Here is an 18,786-nt window from a genome sequence, read left to right as displayed (position 1 = left end):
GTGGCTGAGGTGGTGTCGGACAAGGAGGGCAGATATATTATGGTGAAGGGTAGGCTGCAGGGAGAGAAGGTGGTGCTGGTTAATGTATATGCCCCAAATTGGGATGATGCTGGCTTCATGAGGCGCTTGTTGGGCCGCATTCCGGACCTGGAGGCAGGGGGCCTGATCATGGGGGGAGACTTTAACACAGTGCTGGATCCCCCACTGGACCGGTCCAGTTCAAAGACGGGTAGGAGACCTGCGGTGGCCAAAATACTGAGGGGATTCATGGACCAGATGCGAGGGGTGGATCCCTGGAGGTTTGGGAGACCGAGAGCGCGGGAGTATTCCTCTTTCTCTCATGTTCATAGGGTTTATTCCCGAATAGATTTTTTCGTCCTGAGCATGGGATTGATCCCGAGGGTGCAGGATGCCGAGTATTCGGCCATAGCGATTTCAGACCATGCTCCGCAATGGGTTGATCTGGAGATGGGGGAGGCGTGGGACCAGCGCCCGCTCTGGCGCCTGGATGTGGGGATGCTGGCTGATGAGGTGTGTAGGAGGGTCTGGAGAACTATTGAGGGGTATCTTGATACCAATGACACGGGGGAAGTCCGGGTGGGGATGGTCTGGGCGGCTCTGAAAGCAGTGATCCGGGGGTAGCTGATCTCCATCCGGGCCCATAGGGAAAGGAGGGAGAGGAAGGAGAGGGAGAGACTGGTGGGGGAGCTCCTGGATGTGGACAGGAGATACGCGGAAGCACCGGAGGAGGGGTTGCTCGGGGAACGGCGTAGTTTGCAGGCCAAATTTGGCTTGTTGACCACCAGAAAGGCGGAGACACAGTGGAGGAGGGCGCAGGGCACGGTATATGAGTATGGGGAGAAGGCGAGCAGGATGTTGGCGCATCAGCTCCGTAGGCGAGATGCGGCTAGGGAAATTGGTGGAGTGACGGATGGGGGTGGGAATGTAGTGCAGAAGGGGACAGAAGTAAATGGGGTCTTTAGGGACTTCTACGAGGAACTGTACCGGTCGGAACCTCCGATGGGGAGAGGGGGGATGGAGAGCTTCATGAACAGGCTATGTTTCCCAAGGGTTCAAGAGGAGCTGGTAGAGGGGCTGGGGGCGCCGATAGAGTTGGAGGAGCTAGTCAGGGGGATTGGACAAATGTAGTCAGGTAAGGCCCCGGGGCCGGACGGGTTCCCGGTGGAATTTTATAAAAAGTATGCGGATCTGGTGGGCCCCCCTGTTGGTGCGAGTTTTCAATGAGGCATGGGAGGGGGGGGCTTTGCCCCCGACGATGTCGCGGGCACTGATCTCTCTGATCCTAAAGCGGGATAAGGACCCCTTGCAGTGTGGATCATACAGGCCTTTCTCGCTCCTCAATGTTGACGCCAAGTTGCTGGCGAAGATCCTGGCCACCAGGATAGAGGATTGTGTGCCTGGGGTGATACACGAAGATCAGACAGGATTTGTCAAGGGACGGCAGCTCAACACGAATGTGCGGAGACTGCTAAATGTTATCATGATGCCGGCAGTGGAGGGGGAGGCGGAGATAGTGGTGGCGCTGGATGCAGAGAAAGCGTTTGATAGAGTTGAGTGGGGGTACCTGTGGGAGGTGTTGGAGCGGTTTGGATTTGGGGAGAGATTCATCAAATGGGTGAGGCTGCTCTACGCGGCTCCGATGGCGAGTGTAGTTACAAATGATCGGAGTACTTTAGGCTCTACCGTGGGACCAGGCAGGGGTGCCCCCTGTCCCCCTTGCTCTTTGCACTGGCGATTGAACCTCTGGCTATGGCGTTGAGGGAGTCAGGGAGATGGAGGGGTCTGGTGCGGGGTGGGGAGGAACATCGGGTATCGCTGTATGCGGACGACCTGCTGTTGTATGTGGCGGACCCAGAAGGGCGAATGCCGGGGGTGATGGAGCTGTTAGCGAAATATGGGGGCTTCTCGGGCTATAAGCTAAATTTAGGCAAGAGCGAGGTATTTGTAGTACACCCGGGAGATCAGGAGGAGGGAATTGGGAGGCTCCTGTTTAAGAGGGCAGTGAAGAGTTTCAGATATCTGGGGGTGCAGGTGGCCAGGAGTTGGGGGACTCTCCATAAGCTTAATTTTACCAGGCTAGTGGAGCAGATGGAGGAGGAATTTAAAAGGTGGGACATGGTGCCGCTATCGTTGGCGGGTAGAGTGCAGTCCGTCAAAATGACGGTTCTCCCGAGGTTCTTGTTCCTCTTCCAGTGTTTGCCCATCTTTATCCCTAGGGCCTTTTTTAGAAGGGTGACCAGCAGCATCATGAGCTTTGTTTGGGCGCATGGGACCCCGAGGGTGAAGAGGGTCTTCTTGGAGCGGGGTAGAGATGGGGGGGGGGCTGGCGTTACCCAATCTCTCGGGGTACTACTGGGCGGCCAATGTGTCGATGGTGCGCAAGTGGGTGATGGAGGGGGAGGGGGCAGCATGGAAACGGATGGAGAGGGCGTCCTGTGGAGATACAAGCCTGGGGGCCCTGGTAACGGCGCCGTGGCCGCTCCCTCCTCCGAGGTATACCACGAGTCCGGTAGTGGCGGCTACCCTCAAGATTTGGGGGCAGTGGAGGCGACATAGGGGAGAAGTGGGGGGCTCGATGGAGGCTCCGTTAAGGGGGAACCATAGGTTCGTCCCGGGGAACATTGATGGGGGATTTCAGGGTTGGCACAGAGCGGGCATCAGACAGCTGAAGGACCTGTTTATTGATGGGAGGTTTGCGAGCCTGGGGGAGTTGGAGGAGAAATTTGGGCTCCCCCGGGAAACATGTTCAGGTATCTGCAGGTAAAGGCATTTGCTAGACGGCAGGTGGAGGGATTCCCTTCGCTTCCCGCGAGGGGGGAGTGACAGGGTGCTTTCGGGGGTCTGGGTCGGAGAGGGGAAGATATCTGATATCTACAAGGTTATGCAGGAGGTGGAGGAGGCGTCAGTAGAGGAGCTGAAAACTAAGTGGGAGGGGGAACTGGGGGAACAGATCGAGGACGGGACATGGGCTGATGCCCTGGAGAGGGTTAATTCTTCCTCCTCGTGTGCGCGGCTTAGCCTCATCCAATTCAAGGTGCTGCACCGGGCCCACATGACTGGGACGAGGATGAGTAGGTTCTTTGGGGGTGAAGACAGGTGTGTCAGGTGCTCGGGGAGTCCAGCAAACCATGCCCATATGTTCTGGGCATGCCCGGCACTGGAGGAGTTCTGGAAGGGGGTGGCGAGGACGGTGTCAAGGGTGGTGGGATCCAGGGTCAAGCCAGGATGGGGACTCGCGATTTTTGGGGTTGGGGTGGAGCCGGGAGTGCAGGAGGCGAAAGAGGCCGGTGTGCTGGCCTTTGCGTCCCTAGTAGCCCGGCGAAGGATTTTGCTACAATGGAAGGATGCGAGGCCCCCAAGCGTGGAGACCTGGATCAATGACATGGCGGGTTTTATTAAGCTAGAGAAGGTCAAATTCGCCCTGAGAGGATCGGTACAAGGGTTCTTTAGGCGGTGGCAATCGTTCCTCGACTTTCTGGCTCAACGATAGGGTACTGGGACAGTAGCAGCAGCAACCGGGGGGGGGGGGGGGGGGGGGGGGACGATGACGATGACTATGTTTGTTTATTTAATTTTAATTTATTTTTAAGTTCTCTTGTTGGGGTTGGGGGGATATGATACATGCGTTGGTACGGTCTGGGGAGTGTTACAGTTGTTATGGGTTATTTTGTTGCATTTCATTGTTTGTTGTTATATTTTATATTTTCTGTAAAAAATTCCAATAAAAATTATTTTTTTAAAAAGTAATAGGAGATGCAGGGCTTCACCTATCTGAAGTTTTACCCAAGAGAATTACAGCGTTTTAAAGTAATTAATATTGCTGCATGTAACTTGCACAAATGCATGAAGGAGGAATGAAGGATTGTTTTAAAGTATTTTGAACTCTATTGGACCTCAAGATGCAAACCCAGAGCTCAGCGAAGTGGAGTTGGGGATCGCTGGGACTAATTAGGTAGGCTCTGGTGAGGGAGATGTCGCTCACAAGGGCAGGATGGGGGATCCAGTGTGGATGCCCATGTCTTGGTGGTCCCTCCATGGGCCACAGGGTACCGGATCAAGGGGCAAGCTCTATCCTTGCAACCATCACACCATATCTAACCTTCCTTTCCCCACCAAATTACTTGTACATGTCGTTGGTTTCCAAGTCCCTTCCTCTCCTTCCAGCAGTTCCATGTTTGAATCCCTTCAGTATAATTTCTATCTCTGCACTGCATTGAAATTGCCTTTCTTAAAGGCATAAATGACAAGCAATGTGACTGTGGCCATGGTAAACTATTGCTCCTCATCCTTTCCAACCTGTTGACAGCCTTTGACACATTTGATGACAGCAAGTTTCCTCTAAAGCTTTCCTTTCCACCTTCCAACTGGGTGGGATTACCCTCACATGATTCCATTCTACTCCATCCCAGTCAGAGAATCACCTACAAAGACTTATCTTCCCACTCCTACACTATTACAATTGGAGTCCCCAAGAATCTATCCTTGGCTCAAATAAAAGCAAATTATTGCAGATGCTGGAATCTGAAACCAAAGAGAAAATCTCAGCAGGTCTGGCATCTGTAGGGAGAGAAAAGAGCTAAAATTTTGACTCCAGATGACCCTTTGTCAAAGATATAAGACAGAGAAAGTGGGAAATATTTATACTGTGGAGTGAGAATTAAAGATGAGTGATAGCCACAGAAACCCAGGGAAACAGGGTGCTAATAGCTACAGAAACCATGGGGAAAGATGCTAATGGCAGTCCCCAGAGTGAACAAAAGGTGTGAAAGGCCAAAAAGCAGAGAAACGAACATCAGAGGGTGTGACAGATGCAGATATGGGGGGAGGGGAAGGGGGAAGCAAAGGGGAGAAAGGGTAAGGAAAGGTGAATAAGATGGGGGAGGAGGTTAAATATATAGAAAGAAAGACAAGAAAGAAATAAATGGTAAAAGACCATTAAAATGAAGTGGGATGAAAACAAATGGGTCGAGATGGAGTAGAGCTAATCATCTGAAGTTGTTGAATTCGATGTTGAGACGGGAAGGCTGTAGCGTGCCAAACCGGAAGATGAGATGTTGTTCCTCCAGTTTGCGTTGAGCTTCACTGGAACGTTGCATCAGCCCAAAGACAGACATGTGGGTATGGGAGCAGGGTCTTGTGTTAAAATGGCAAGCAACAGGAAGATCAGGGTCCTGAATGCGCACAGACTGAAGGCGCTCAATAAAGCGATCACCCAGTCTGCGTTTGGTATCTCCAAAATACAGGGGACCACATTGGGAGCAGCGAATGCAATGGACCAAATTAAAAGAGATGCAAGTGAAACGCTGCTTAACCTGGAATGAGTGTTTTGGGCCTGGGATGTTAAGCATGGAAGCAGTAAAGGGGCAGGTGTTACACCTTCTGCGATTGCATGGGATGGTGCAATGGGTGATGGGAGAGGTGCTGGGTGTGGTGGAGGAGTGGACTAGATTATCTTGGAGGGAACGGTCTCTGCGGAATGCTGATAGAGGGAGTGAAGGGAAGATGTGTTTGGCGGTGACATCACGCTGGAGTTGGCGAAAATGCCGGAGGATTATACTCTGCATACAGAGAGAGGCTAGTGGGGTGAAATGTGAGAATGAGGGGGGCTTTATCCTTGTTCTGGAAGAGAGGGGAGGGGGGGGTGAGGGTAGTGGCATGGGAGATGGACTGCACACTGTTGAGGGCCCCGGCAACAACTGTAGATGGGAAATCACGGTTGAGGAAGAACGAACATATTTTCGAAGCACCATTTTGGAAAGTGACATCTTCGGAACAAATGCGACAGAGGCTAAGGAGCTGAGAGAAAGGGATGGAGTCCTTACAGGGTGTAGGGTGCGAAGAGCTGTAGTCCAGATAGCTGTGGGAGTCGGTGGGCTTGTAGCGGATATTAGCAGATAGTCTATTGCTGGAAATGGAGACAGAAAGATCAAGGAAGGGAAGGGAAGTGTCTGAGATGAACCAGGTGAAAGTGATGGAGGGGTGGAAACTGGAAGCGAAGTTGATCAATTTTTCCAGGTCTGAACGAGAGCATGAAGCGGCACCAAAATAGTCATCAATGTACTGGTAAAGGAGTTGTGGGAGGGGACCCGGGTAGGCCTGGAACAAGGAATGTTCCACATACTCCATAAAAAGGCCAGCATAGTTGGATCCATGCAGGTACCCAATGCTACACCTTTGATTTGGAGAATATGGGATATGTTAAAAGAGAAGTTGTTGAGAGATAGAACGGGTTCAGCCAGGTGGAGGAGAGTGGTGGTGGATGGGAATTGTCCAGGCCTCTTTTCAAGAAAGAAGCGAAGAGCTCTCAGGCCATCCTGCTATGGGATGGAGGTGTAAAGAGATGGAGATGTACCCTTGGCTCACTCCTGCTTCTCATTTACATGTTGCCCCTCCACAAGACTACAAGAAATAAAACTTTAGGTTCCATATATACTCTGACAACACCCAGATCAATCACACCAGCACCTCTCATGATCCCTTTACTGCCTGTTTTGTCATACTGCGTTTCTGATATCCAAAACTGGATGAGCATAAATATGTTCCAATTAAATATTGGAATGACCAAAGACAAAGGGTGGGATTTTTCAGCCTTACCCAGCGACCGGAAATTCACACCGATGGAAGCAGAATCAATCAGAGTTGAAAAAGTGAGTAAATATTTGTTGATGGATTGAGCCGAGGGACGGAAGTAAGTGGATAGTGTCGGCACAAACATGTTAAGAACATAAGAACTAGGAGCAGGCGTAAGCCATCTGGCCACTCGAGCCTGCTCCACCATTCAATAAGATCATGTCTGATCTTTTTGTGGACTCAGCTCCACTTACCTGCTTGCTCACTATAACCCTTAATTCCTTTACTGTTCAAAAATCTATCTTTGCCTTAAACACATTCAACGAGGTAGCCTCAATTACATCAGTGGGCAGGGAATTCCAGATTCATATCCCTTTGGATAAAGAACTTCCTCCTCAACTCAGTCCTAAATCTGCTCCCCCTTATTTTGAGGCCATGCCCCCTAGTTCTAATTTCACCCGCCAGTGGAAACAACCTTCCTGCTTCTATCTTATCTATTCCCTTCATAATTTTATATGTTTCTAGAAGATTTTGCCTCATTCTTCTAAATTCCAATGAGTATAGTCCCAGTCTACTCAGATGGTTGAATACTTGTTGCTCTGTTTACTTGCTATAAATATAGCAGTCAGTATGGTCGCCTTCCTACATCCTAATTACGTTTACTTTCAACTGATGCACTTTAATTCACTTAAAGAACATAGAACAGTACAGCACAGAGAGTGGGGGGTTTGCTGTAGTCCGCAAATAGGGGGTCTGAAGGTATATACCGGGGTGCGGGAGGCTTTCCTCCGCCATTTCCTAAGTCTCATTGTCTGAATGACACTGCAGAGTCTCGCAATAACTAGTAGTGCCTCTACAACGTAGGACAGGGAATACCAGGTGATGAACTTGTCACACCAGGCTGGTGTATCAGTTGCTGTCTCTGGGTACAGTGTGTGGCAGGGATGGGAAACATTCACGGCCTGTGGGGTAGGGGGGGGTCAGGAGGGCCGCGTCCGCGCGCAACTGTCGGGATCCCGCAAAGATCCAAATGTAGACCATGATGTTTGTCTTCATGTTCTCTTCTTTTTTCCGTGGTCTTCCTGTAGCTTCTGTGGTTCTGGATTTCTGTGGACACAAGCATAATATCTGTTATTATTTTGCTTAAGGTCTCGCATGTCTGTCCTTTTATTACAAATTACACATTATAATTGGTCACCATATGTGACTCCCTCATTTTTTTAAAACCAAATATTTGGGACAAGACATCCGAGAAGAAAATGCTGTCGACAGCGCGAGCAGTCGCAGCCTGTGCGGGCGATTCGCTGAATTTACCATCCCAGTGTTTGAGGATTGTAAATAGCATATGGAAAGCAACCTAAGGGTCACCGTAAAACAAACAAGAGTTTTGAACCCGAATAGGGTGCGTATGGGCCGCAGCGGGTAAGAATGGGTGGAATCCCCGGGTAGGACGGTGACCAGTGCCGTAAGTGCACTACCCGAGCGTATCTGACCAGATGGAGGTCCTCAGGCAGGGCGGGGACCAGTGCCGTTACTCCACTGCCTGAGTGATCGGGCAAGAACGGGAAGAATTTTTGATCGTCGTGGGTGTTGCTTTTTGTGGCTACCTTCAAATCAGGAGAGTAGCTATGATCGGTTGTCTGCGGACAACCCTGTTCCTTTAACTGCCACTGGGCGTTAAAAGAGCGGTGGCGTGGGGCCATGAGAAGTTTAAGTGAACAAACAACATTCAACATGTACAGTGACAAACATTTAAAGAAACAAACTAACATAACAAAAATCGTGCAGGTTCCATCAGAAGGACACCGTAAATTACATTTGGCTTGGGGTGTAACTAGCATATGGAATCAGTGTAGTGTGACCGAAGAAGAGAGGAAGGAGGAGGGAAACAAAAATGAAGTGGCATTGCTGAGGCGTCCCTGCCATGAAAAGTGGCGGGTAAGCGCTCACAGTTTGCATGAGGCAGCTGGGACCTTGTAGCTGCTGTGGGTGGTGTTCTCTTTCATATCTGGGGGCTAGTCTAGCTGGTGGTGGGGGTCTCCTGCAATCTCAGGCGAAGTGTCCTGGCTGCCCACAGTTGTAACATAATCCCTGGTGCACACAAAGTGGAGCATTGCTCCCTTGGGTATGGTTCCCTGGGCGGAGAGGGTCGGGTTGTTGGTGTCGTTGCTGGTTCGGGAGGAGGGGGGGGCATTGGTAGGCTGATTCCGTTACTGTTTCGGGGGTGCTTGACATTCTCGTGCGTAATGACCTAATTGTCCACAATTGTAGCACTCTTGGGATTTAGGCTGCTGTGGGCCGTTTCTTCCCTCATTTACTCATGCGGGGTTCTGGTGCGTCCTAACTAGATGCATGTTAGCATCTGCCTGCTCTTCCTCTGCTTTACCATAAGCTGATTTTCCCTGAACGGACTGTTCCCAAGCGCGGGACAGTCTCTTTAGTACCCATTTCTCATTGTGGGTCTCGTCTGAGGGGTCGTAATTTGCACAAGCTCTCTGTCCTGCTTCTGTTGTATGAGAGACAAGGATTCGAGTCTATTTGGCCATATTGTGTGGGCTCAAATGGGCGCGGGCTAACTCTCCAAATATTGCTGTGAAATGAATCCACAGGCGTCCAGCAAACACTGTGGGGTGCTCTGTCTTATTCTGCCTACATTTGTTTAGGCCTTCTACGGGGTCTCCTTTGTTGTAGCTGATCGCATCTAGGATCGCTGCATGCATTTCTTGGAGGGTGCCTCCTCCTACATTTTGTAGGTCGGGAAGGGCTGTGACGACTGAGGGGTCGAGGCTCAAAACGATGAGCTTCACTTGCTCTTTTTCATCCAGGCCGTACATGGTCGCCTGTTGTTTTACTCTTGCAAAGTAATGGTGGGGGTCCGCTGTGGATTGGAACTGTGTAATCTTATCGCAAGCATCCCTTAATTGGGGCAGCACGGTAGCATGGTGGTTAGCATAAATGCTTCACAGCTCCAGGGTCCCAGGTTCGATTCCCGGCTGGGTCACTGTTTGTGTGGAGTCTGCACGTCCTCCCCGTGTGTGCGTGGGTTTCCTCCGGGTGCTCCGGTTTCCTCCCACAGTCCAAAGATGTGCGGGTTAGGTGGATTGGCCATGTGAAATTGCCCTTAGTGTCCTAAAATATAAGGTTAATGGGGGGGGGGGGGGGTGTTGGGTTACTGGTATAGGGTGGATACGTTGGCTTGAGTAGGGTGATCATTGCTCGGCACAACATCGAGGGCCGAAGGGCCTGTTCTGTGCTGTACTGTTCTAAGTTCTAAATTGAGTGACGGTTAATGGGCTGGTGGGCAGATTATCTGGGTTTCCGTCTGTTGTGGCCCTGCGCTGTGTGGTGACAGGGTTCATAGTATTGTGTTCCGCCTGTGCAGTCGGGGGTGGGGGTGCTTTCCTTTTCTGTGGTTTGTCCTGCGTACATGTGCCACGTACATAGCTATGGGCAGTTTCATTTAACTCCTGCCAATCGGGGCCATTTTCTTGGTCTAACTGGGGTCCAAACGTGCTCTGGAACCCATTTTGGACAGAAGCCAGGAATTGCAGTTCTGCAATTTGCTTCTGGCATTTTGTGTGATCGACCGAGCTCTGCCTTTGTTCCATCGTGGAAGTGTGGAGTGCTCGTAGGGCTGCTTTTAAATCATTACACTGTTTCTCTAACGGCGCAACTTGGTGTTCCGTTTCCTCTCTTACCAACACCGCGCGTTGCGTGTCTTGGTAGGCCTCATCATATTGCGACTGAAAGCTGCTTAAATAGGCGAGACAAGATTGGTGTGCCCGTTTGACCTCCTCCATCTCCTTGTCCTTCGCCACTAACTGCTCTCTCAATTCCCTGTTTTCTTTCTCATACTCACTCACATTTCCTTCACTATTCTGGTCTCTCTCTTCAATCTCTCTGTGGTGCGTCCTCACAACCTCCTCTGTGCCTTGCAATTGTGCCAAGCAGGACACTATTGCCATCGGCTTGCGAGCTTTCCCTAAGCTCTTCTTATGGGTCTCTGACAGGTTCTCCCACCAAGTATGCCCTATACTTCTGGGACCTTTTTCATCATTCGCACAAAATTCACTCCAAAGGGGCCATCGTTTCCCTTTGAGGTATTTTCTAATTGCCTCTTCCCATACGGGACACTGTCCTACTCTACTGGTCACTGCGACCTCGAATTCCTGGGGTTCATAAGGCGTTCCATTGCCTTCATTGCCATTTCTATCACTATCTCTGGGGTTGCTACCGAGTTTGGAACAGGGGGGAATAAAGTGGTGATGTAAACATGGGTACGGCTTACGCTATTTTCCGGCTTACAAAACTCCCGACAGTTTTACGCAACAAAATCTCTCGGGTTTACCTTATATCCCCGTTAGTACGCATGCAAATAACACACTTCCAAATTTTGGTGGTTTGATCAGTATTGGTCTTACGCTTGTGGTTTTTCTTTCCCCAATTGGATTCTAATTCAAATTTGCGTTCTCTCGGAGTGACTAGGCCACTTCTAGGTTGAGTCCCGTCAGAGGTCGCCAGTAATGTTGCTCTGTTTACTTGCTATAAATATGGCAGTCAGTATGGTCGCCTTCCTTAATCCTAATTATGTTTACTTTCAGAATCACCAGGTATCTCTCGATACCGCCACAAGGTTCAAACCCGAATACTGATCAAAGAGCCAATACACCAGTTAGTTAGTTCAAGGTCAATACTATTTATTTACACACACAGTAAGATCTACTCATGCACAAAGTACTACAAACTAAACTATCTTTAAGGCTAACACCTATACTTAACTTCGGGTGCCCACTCAGTCAGAGAAACAATGGCCGTTGTTCGGATTTGAGGTTGTTGGGTTCGAAGAGGTACAGGAGAACAGCTAAGATCGTCCGTCTGGTAGCGAGCGTTGACCTTGAACTTACTTGCTTCTGGTGATGCTGATGGACGGGTGTCTCCGCTTTGAGAGCCAAGTCCAAGAGAGCGATTCTCTCATGGGGGTTCCTTCTTATACCTGGAGGGGCTTTGCGCGCTTTTAGGCGGGCCTTAATCTTGGCCCCGATTAATTGGGCCTCTTCTTGATCACTGGTATTGATCTTGACCAATAAAGGGGTGGGTGCCCTGATGGCTGGGCGTGTCTCTGGTGGCTGTTGGCCTGGCTTTGTTTGTGCTTTTGGTTTAGGGGAACTGGCGCCAGGATGTCTGCAACAGTATCAACTACCTGAGTGTTAGTCCTTTGTTTCCCGGAGATGGTCCATCAATATGCTAATCGCCCCAGAGTTTCGATTCCGTCTGGTAACTGCTTCCCGAATATACATTCAGGCACTGTACCTGCTTGTTTTCCTAACATTGTCCACAGTTCCCTACATTCTTTGCGAGCGTCCATTTTATATCCTGGAAGTGGCCATCCCAGATGGCTACATAGTTTCCTCCTGTGCTGTAAAATCCTAGTGCTATGGAATTATTTTCTGTTTGTTCACCTTATTGAATATTTTGGCACATTTTCCTCAAGTCCCGTTTTTGCTTGACATTGTCAAGTCATGCCAAGCAAGAGGGCATAATAACAAAGCAGCTGTGAAGAAGATGTGCAGCTTTGTGTCAGATCCACAGATAGAGAGAGATCTCTGTTATAAATACGAAGTTGTAATGTTAATGGCAGTCTATTTGCTGTTAAGTTCCTGCACTGCAGTGGGGCCTCAGATTGTTGTTTTCACTGAGAATGTCGCAGTTGCTGTTAAGTGTGAAAATTGATTATACAATCAGTGAGTCCTCTCTCTCTATCTCTCTGCCAGCTGCTCTCCCCTTTCTGGCTCCCATCGCCCAGACACTAATTGTGTCGTTGCACAGAGGCAGCGGGGGACAGTACAGTCGACTCACATATTAAAATAACATTTCCCACTTTCTCGAGAGTTGTCACTAGCCAGGCACTGCAGCGATTGAGAAATCTGATTTTAATAAGTGCGCTGATTGTTTTACACTCTGTCAACACTCTTCATCGATACAACTGGTGAATGGGAAACCATCCAAGAAAGGCCAGATCAAACCAGCAGTGGGTTTGTGCATCCAGAATGACCTACCAGTAACATGCATCATAATGAATCAATTATAAAGGAAGCCCTCATTCCAGAAACAGTGATCTAAATTTGCCATCTTAATAGCATGCCAATAAGCCATTTGCAAGATAAAACTGCATTAAGAGTTGTGCAAGGCCTGCCCTGAGAAGAAATGTTGCATGCTGTATGTGTCTATAACAAAAAAAATTTCAAGTTGAGCATTAAACCTCTGCTTATGAAAATGCATTTAAAAAATACGACAAGATATGTATAAACATTGTATAGTTCAAAGTTCTGAATGCTTACAGGCAGAAATGTATAGAGATTAATGATGCAATTTATAAATGAAATAAACAAGTTAACAAGTAGAACAATATTATTTATGATCCAGGAGGCCATTTGTTGTGTTTTCTCTTTGACCAGTGGTCCTGGACAGGTCTACTTTACATATTTCTGGATCGACACCTTGGCAGAGCTGAAATTCAGTGCTGTTTCCAAGCTTAAATTTAACGTAAGTATCAAAACGTTTGTCCTTCTCTCTTTCTGTGGGGGGATGCCGCGCATTTACTTGGCAACTGTCCAGAGAGGCACATTTGGAATCAGGAATCAGTGTCAGATTTTAAAGGCACAGTTATGCTCCAATTCTCTTTATGGTGCAGTGTGTGTCCAGCATTCCTGAGTGGCCCTTGAGGCAGACACTGATTGAAATTACTAGCCTTGGTAAAGAGTTAGTGAATATCCACATGGTAGAGCAAGAAGCATGCAGAAGCATGGGGACGCATTCTAAAGGTATGACCCATTTCACGGAGGGGAAGGTTACAAATATTCGCTTTGTCCGAACCTCCATTTAACAATTAATGAAGCATGCAACAAAACAGGAATTTACATTAAAACATCATTCTTACAATGTAAACTGAAAAACAGATGCAGTGTAACATAAATAGCAGTTTTAAAATAAACATTCTTACCATCTGCATATAGTCCCTTTGGGTTATCTGGGCAAGACCTTGAGAGATGTCCCGTTTCACCACAAATGAAACATTTGGCAAATGGAAATTCCCCTGAAAAATTTAAACAATGGTATTTTATCAGAACCTTTGAGAAATGATTTCAGAAATGTGTGAATATAAAGGAATACGGTAGTTAAATGAGCTAGCAATCTGTTAATTTACCTCTGGGCTTGAATACTACATTGGTTAATATGAAAGTCTCTCTCTATTAAATGTTAGACACATGAAGATGGTTTCAACTCATTTCCTATGGATCATATGGGTCAGCAGTGCAACAAACTGGCTCACTCTCATATAGAGAAGCCATGGGTTGGCTGAGCTGATTAAAAACTGTCACACTTCTGAAGTTGAGAATATTCTGCTGAGGTTTGGGATTAAGACAAATTGATTAGATTAGGTAAAGAGTTTATTTTGCATTTGGATGTACTGTACCAAGCTGGGAGTATTTGATGCAAATATTGGAACCCACAGAAAAAAAGTGTTTCATTCTTCAGCATTGACATCCCTCAGCTTGATAAACATATCAAATTAAAATAGAAAATAAACATTCTGTGTATTTATGGAACTGAAAGAAGCGGGGATGATTTTAAATCAATTTTGGTGCATTTAGTTTTGAAAACTAACAGTACTACATTCCCTTTTTGATCCCACCTTCCTGTACCCGGTCCATAGTCCTGTAGTTTACAGCACTTAAGGTGCAGATCCAGGTAGGTTTTAAAAGAGTTTAGGGTCTCTGCCTCCGCCACCAACTCGGGTCGCGAATTCTAGACTCCAACTACCGTCTGCATGTCCCCTCCACACCGTCTGCCGCTCATCTCGAATCAATGTACCCCTAGTTCTAGAATTCTTTATCTAGGGAAACAATTTTATCCTGTCCATCCTATCTCTTCCCCTCATACTTTTGTACACCTCAATTAAGTCAACCTATCCAATCTCTCCTCATAGCTACACTTTTCTAGCCCTGGCAACATTCTTGTCAACCTCCTCTGCAGTCCATCTAGAGCAATTACTTCCTGTAATATGGTGACCAGAACTGTACACAAAACACCAATTGTGGCCTCACTAGTGTTTTATACAATTTCAATATTATATTCTTACTTGTATATTCTATATCTCTGCCAATGAAGGAGAGCATTCCATATGCTTTCTTAACAACCATGTCTATTTGAACTGCTGCCTTTCGGGACTTGCGTCCTTGTATGGCACAATCTATCACTTCATCTCCCCTCTTAGTGTATTCCCATTTCTTGTGTACTCCCTAAAACTGACCTCCCTAAATGTATGACCTCGCAGTTCTCAGAGTTAAATTCTATCTGCCACTTTATCACTTGCTCCACCAACCCATTTATATCATTTTGGAGATTATAGCCGTCCTCTACACTGTCTACCACTCAGCCAATCTTTCTGTCGTCTGCAAATTTCCCAATCCTGATCCCCCACGTTCACGTCCAAACAGTAAGGGTACCAACATCGGGCCCTGTGGAACACCACTTGAAACAACTTTACAATTGCAAGGATAGCCATCAACCATTACCCTTTGTTTCCTGCTACTAAGCCAACTTTTTAATCCAGTTTACCATATTGCCCTGTATTCCTTGGGCATTTGCTTTCCTGACCAATCTGCCATCTGGTACTTTGTCAAATGCCTTATTAAAATCTATGTACACCACATCCACTGCACTACCTTTATCAACCTTTCTTGTCACTTCCTCAAAGAATTCAATCAAATTTGTGAGGCAAGACCTTCCTTTAACAAATCCATGCTGACTATCCCTGACTAGTCCATGCTTTTCTATGTGACAGTTAATCCTATCTCTTAGGATTGATTCTGCTAATTTGCCCACCATTGATGGAAGACTAGCTTGGCCTATAATTGTTTGGCATTTCCTTCGATCCCTTTTTAAACAATGGAACCATGTTTGCATTTCTCCAATCCTCCGGTACCTCCCCTGTTGGCCTGTGCTTACACAGGGTGTATTCACCTAACATCCGCAATTGAAGAAATTATCAGAGTTCTATTTAGTTTTTATTTGTAGATCCCAAGGTAGAGAATGGAACACATTTGCTTCTTGCTTGTGGGATTACGTACTCCCAAATCATTCATACCAGAATCAGGAGCAATAAACTGCTCTGTCTGCATTACCCTGACAATATTCAAAAACACAAAGTCAGCAAAGCACCTCCTACGGCACCAGAATAGCATTTCATTTCACTCACTTCATAACCACAGCTTAGTTACTAATTAGTGCCAATGAGACACTTTCTGCCAATTTGTTTTCCAGTTCAGCTTTGCACTGTTCTTCACAAAGATTCAAGATTATCAATAATCTTAAACCTTTTCAATTGCACAGCTGACATTAATGCTCACTTGATAATAAAAGCCGGTAGCTAACTATCCAACCCACAGTACCATGGGTAATTTCAATCTACATATAAATTTGACAAATCAGATTGGCAAAGGTAGCCTGGAAAAGATGTTCATCGAGCGTATTCGGGACAGTTTCTTAGAGAAGCCTGCTTTAACACCGACCAGAGAACATGATATACTAGATCTGGTATTGTGCAAAGAGACAGAATTAGTCAATCACCTTCATAGTGAAGGTACCTCTGGGTAGCTGTAATCATAATACCACTAAATTTCACACTCAGTTTGAGGGAGAAGTGTGGATCTCATACCTGCATTTTAAACTTAAATAAAGATAATTATCAGGACATGAAGGCAGAGCTAGCTAAAATGAACAATAAATTAGTTTAAGGAATAGGTTAGTAGAGATGCAGTGGCAGACATCAAAGGAAATCATTTAAAAAGTTAAAGATAGTAGCAAATTGAAAGAAAATGTGTACAATTCTGCAAAGATGTGTGACAGGTAAGAAGATTGGACAGAATAAAAAGGACTGACAGAATAATAAGGAGGGAGAATTAGAGTATGAGTGAAAGCTCTGTGGAATTATAAAAACATAAGAGTTACTGTAGGTGCCTAAAAAGGCAAAGAGTAACTAAAGTGACCATTGCCTCTCCAGAGTCTGGGAAATCACTAATTGAAAATAAGGAAATGGCAGACAAAGTGAACAGGTATTTGGTATCTATCTTCACTGTAGAAATAACATCCCAGAAGTGTAAATCAGGAGTGAAAGGGAGGAAGGAACCTAAAGTAATTACAAATACCAGGGAGAAAGTATTAGAACTAGAAGTTAACAAGTCCCCAGATCCAGATGGACTTCATCCTCGGGTCTGAAAAGAACTGGCAGCTGAAATAGTAGTTAAGTTGGTTTTAATTTTCCGAAGTTCTCTAGATTGAGGTCCCATCAGATCAAAAAACAGTGAATGTAACTCCCCTATTCAAGAAAGAAGGAGGATAGAAAGCAGGAAGCCACAGGCCAGTTAGCTTAAGATGTGCCAAGTGAAGTGCCACAGCGATCAGTGCTGGGCGTCAACTATTTACAATTTATATTAATTAAGTCTAAAAACAGTGCGAGAGGGGAGAGCCCATTTTAAATCAGTGCGAGAAGTGAGAGCAGTGTGACTTTGAAAGCTGTGTGAGAGGCAAGTGCAGCGGGAGATTGAAAACACTGCAAAAGGCTAAAACAGTGGGAGATTGAAAACAGTCCGAGAGGCTAGAGCAGTGGAAGATTAAAAACAACCCGAGAGGCTGGAGCATTGGGAGATTGAAATCAGCCCGAGAGGCTGGAGCAGTGAGAGATTGAAAACAACCCAAAAGGCCCAGAGCAGTAGAAGACTGAAAACAACCCAAGAGGCCAAAGCAGTAAGCGATTGAAAACCCGAAAGGCTGGAGCAGTGAGAGATTGAAATCAGCCTGAGAAGCTAGAGCAGTGGGAGATTGAACACATCTTGAGAGGAGAGATTCCATTTTAAAACAGCATGTGAGAGGGAGGTATGAGCAATAATCAAAGTGTAAGGTCCCAGAGAGCCAGGTAAATCTTTCAAACTGATATTTATTAAGAATTGTAAGGTTTTACTGGTGATGTTAAGGTTTCCTAGCTTGCAGCAGTAAAGGTTATTAGGAGAAGTAGGATTTATTAATTATAAGTTAGTGTAGGAAAAATGAATTAGTTACAAACAGATAAAAAGGATGTCAGGGCAGTAATGCTGCAACTTCAAAATGTGGCAGTTCCTGAATGCCAGTGTGATCCAGGGCAAACATGTCTGCAGTAAGTATCATCAACCTGAGGAGATTCGGCTTCATGTCACGGAGCTGGAGGCAGAGTTGCAGAAACTGTGATGCATCAAGGTAGAGGAAAGTTTCCTAGACACTTTATTCTCGGAGAAGGCCACACCCCTTAGGCTAAGTACAACTTTAGAGCTGGTCAATGGTCAGAGCCAGGAGGGAGTGTCTGCATGTCAGGCAGGTATGGGGAGCCAGAATGTAGTGATGGAGGAGCCTCAGTCCCTGGCTTTAATCGAACATATATAAGATACTTTCTACCTGTGTGGATGAGGAGGACTGCTACGTGGATGAGTTGACTCACCATGGTGAAGGGTGCCAAGAGGCCGGAGCGATGAAGAATGTGGTTGTGGCAGGAGGCAGTTGGTTAGGGGCTGGTTTAGCACAGTGGGCTAAACAGCTGGCTTGTAATGCAGAGCAAGGCCAGCAGCACGGATTCAATTCCCGTACCGGCCTCCCAAACAGGTGCCGGAATGTGGCAACTGGGGGCTTTTCACAGTAACTTAGTTGAAGCTTACTCGTGACAATAAGCGATTATTGGGGCAGCACGGTAGCATTATGGTTAGCATAATTGCTTCACAGCTCCAGGGTCCGAGGTTCGATTCCCGGCTTGGGTCACTGTCTGTGCGGAGTCTGCACACTCTCCCCGTGTGTGTGCGTGGGTTTCCTCCGGGTGCTCTGGTTTCCTCCCACAGCCCAAAGATGTGCAGGTTAGGTGGATTGGCCATGATAAATTGCCCTTAGTGTCCAAAATTGCCCTTAGTGTTGGGTGGGGTTACTGGGTTACGGGGATAGGGTGGAGGTGTGGACCTTGGGTACGGTGCTCTTTCCAAGAGCCGGTGCAGACTCGATGGGCTGAATGGCCTCCTTCTGCGTTGTAAATTCTATGGTTCGGAGACAGATATTGTTCTCTGCAATTGCAACAGGAGCTCCGAAGGTAGTGTTGACAGCTTAGGTTAAGGTCATCTC

At 47.0% G+C, this 18,786-nt stretch overlaps 1 protein-coding gene across 2 annotated transcripts in view; it reads right to left on the bottom strand.

Moving 5' to 3' along the window:
• zcchc9 (zinc finger, CCHC domain containing 9) overlaps nucleotides 1–18,786 on the bottom strand; it is a 56,511-nt gene that overhangs the window by 11,410 nt on the left and 26,315 nt on the right. For both annotated transcript variants that reach the window (XM_038805367.1, XM_038805368.1), the window contains exon 4: nucleotides 13,592–13,684. In XM_038805367.1, coding sequence (XP_038661295.1) covers nucleotides 13,592–13,684 — 93 coding nt within the window. The remainder of the gene's footprint in view (nucleotides 1–13,591; nucleotides 13,685–18,786) is intronic.

The sequence above is a fragment of the Scyliorhinus canicula genome, chromosome 8 (assembly GCF_902713615.1).
Source record: "Scyliorhinus canicula chromosome 8, sScyCan1.1, whole genome shotgun sequence".
NCBI lineage: Eukaryota > Metazoa > Chordata > Chondrichthyes > Carcharhiniformes > Scyliorhinidae > Scyliorhinus > Scyliorhinus canicula.
This window is presented reverse-complemented; position numbering and strand designations above follow the sequence as displayed.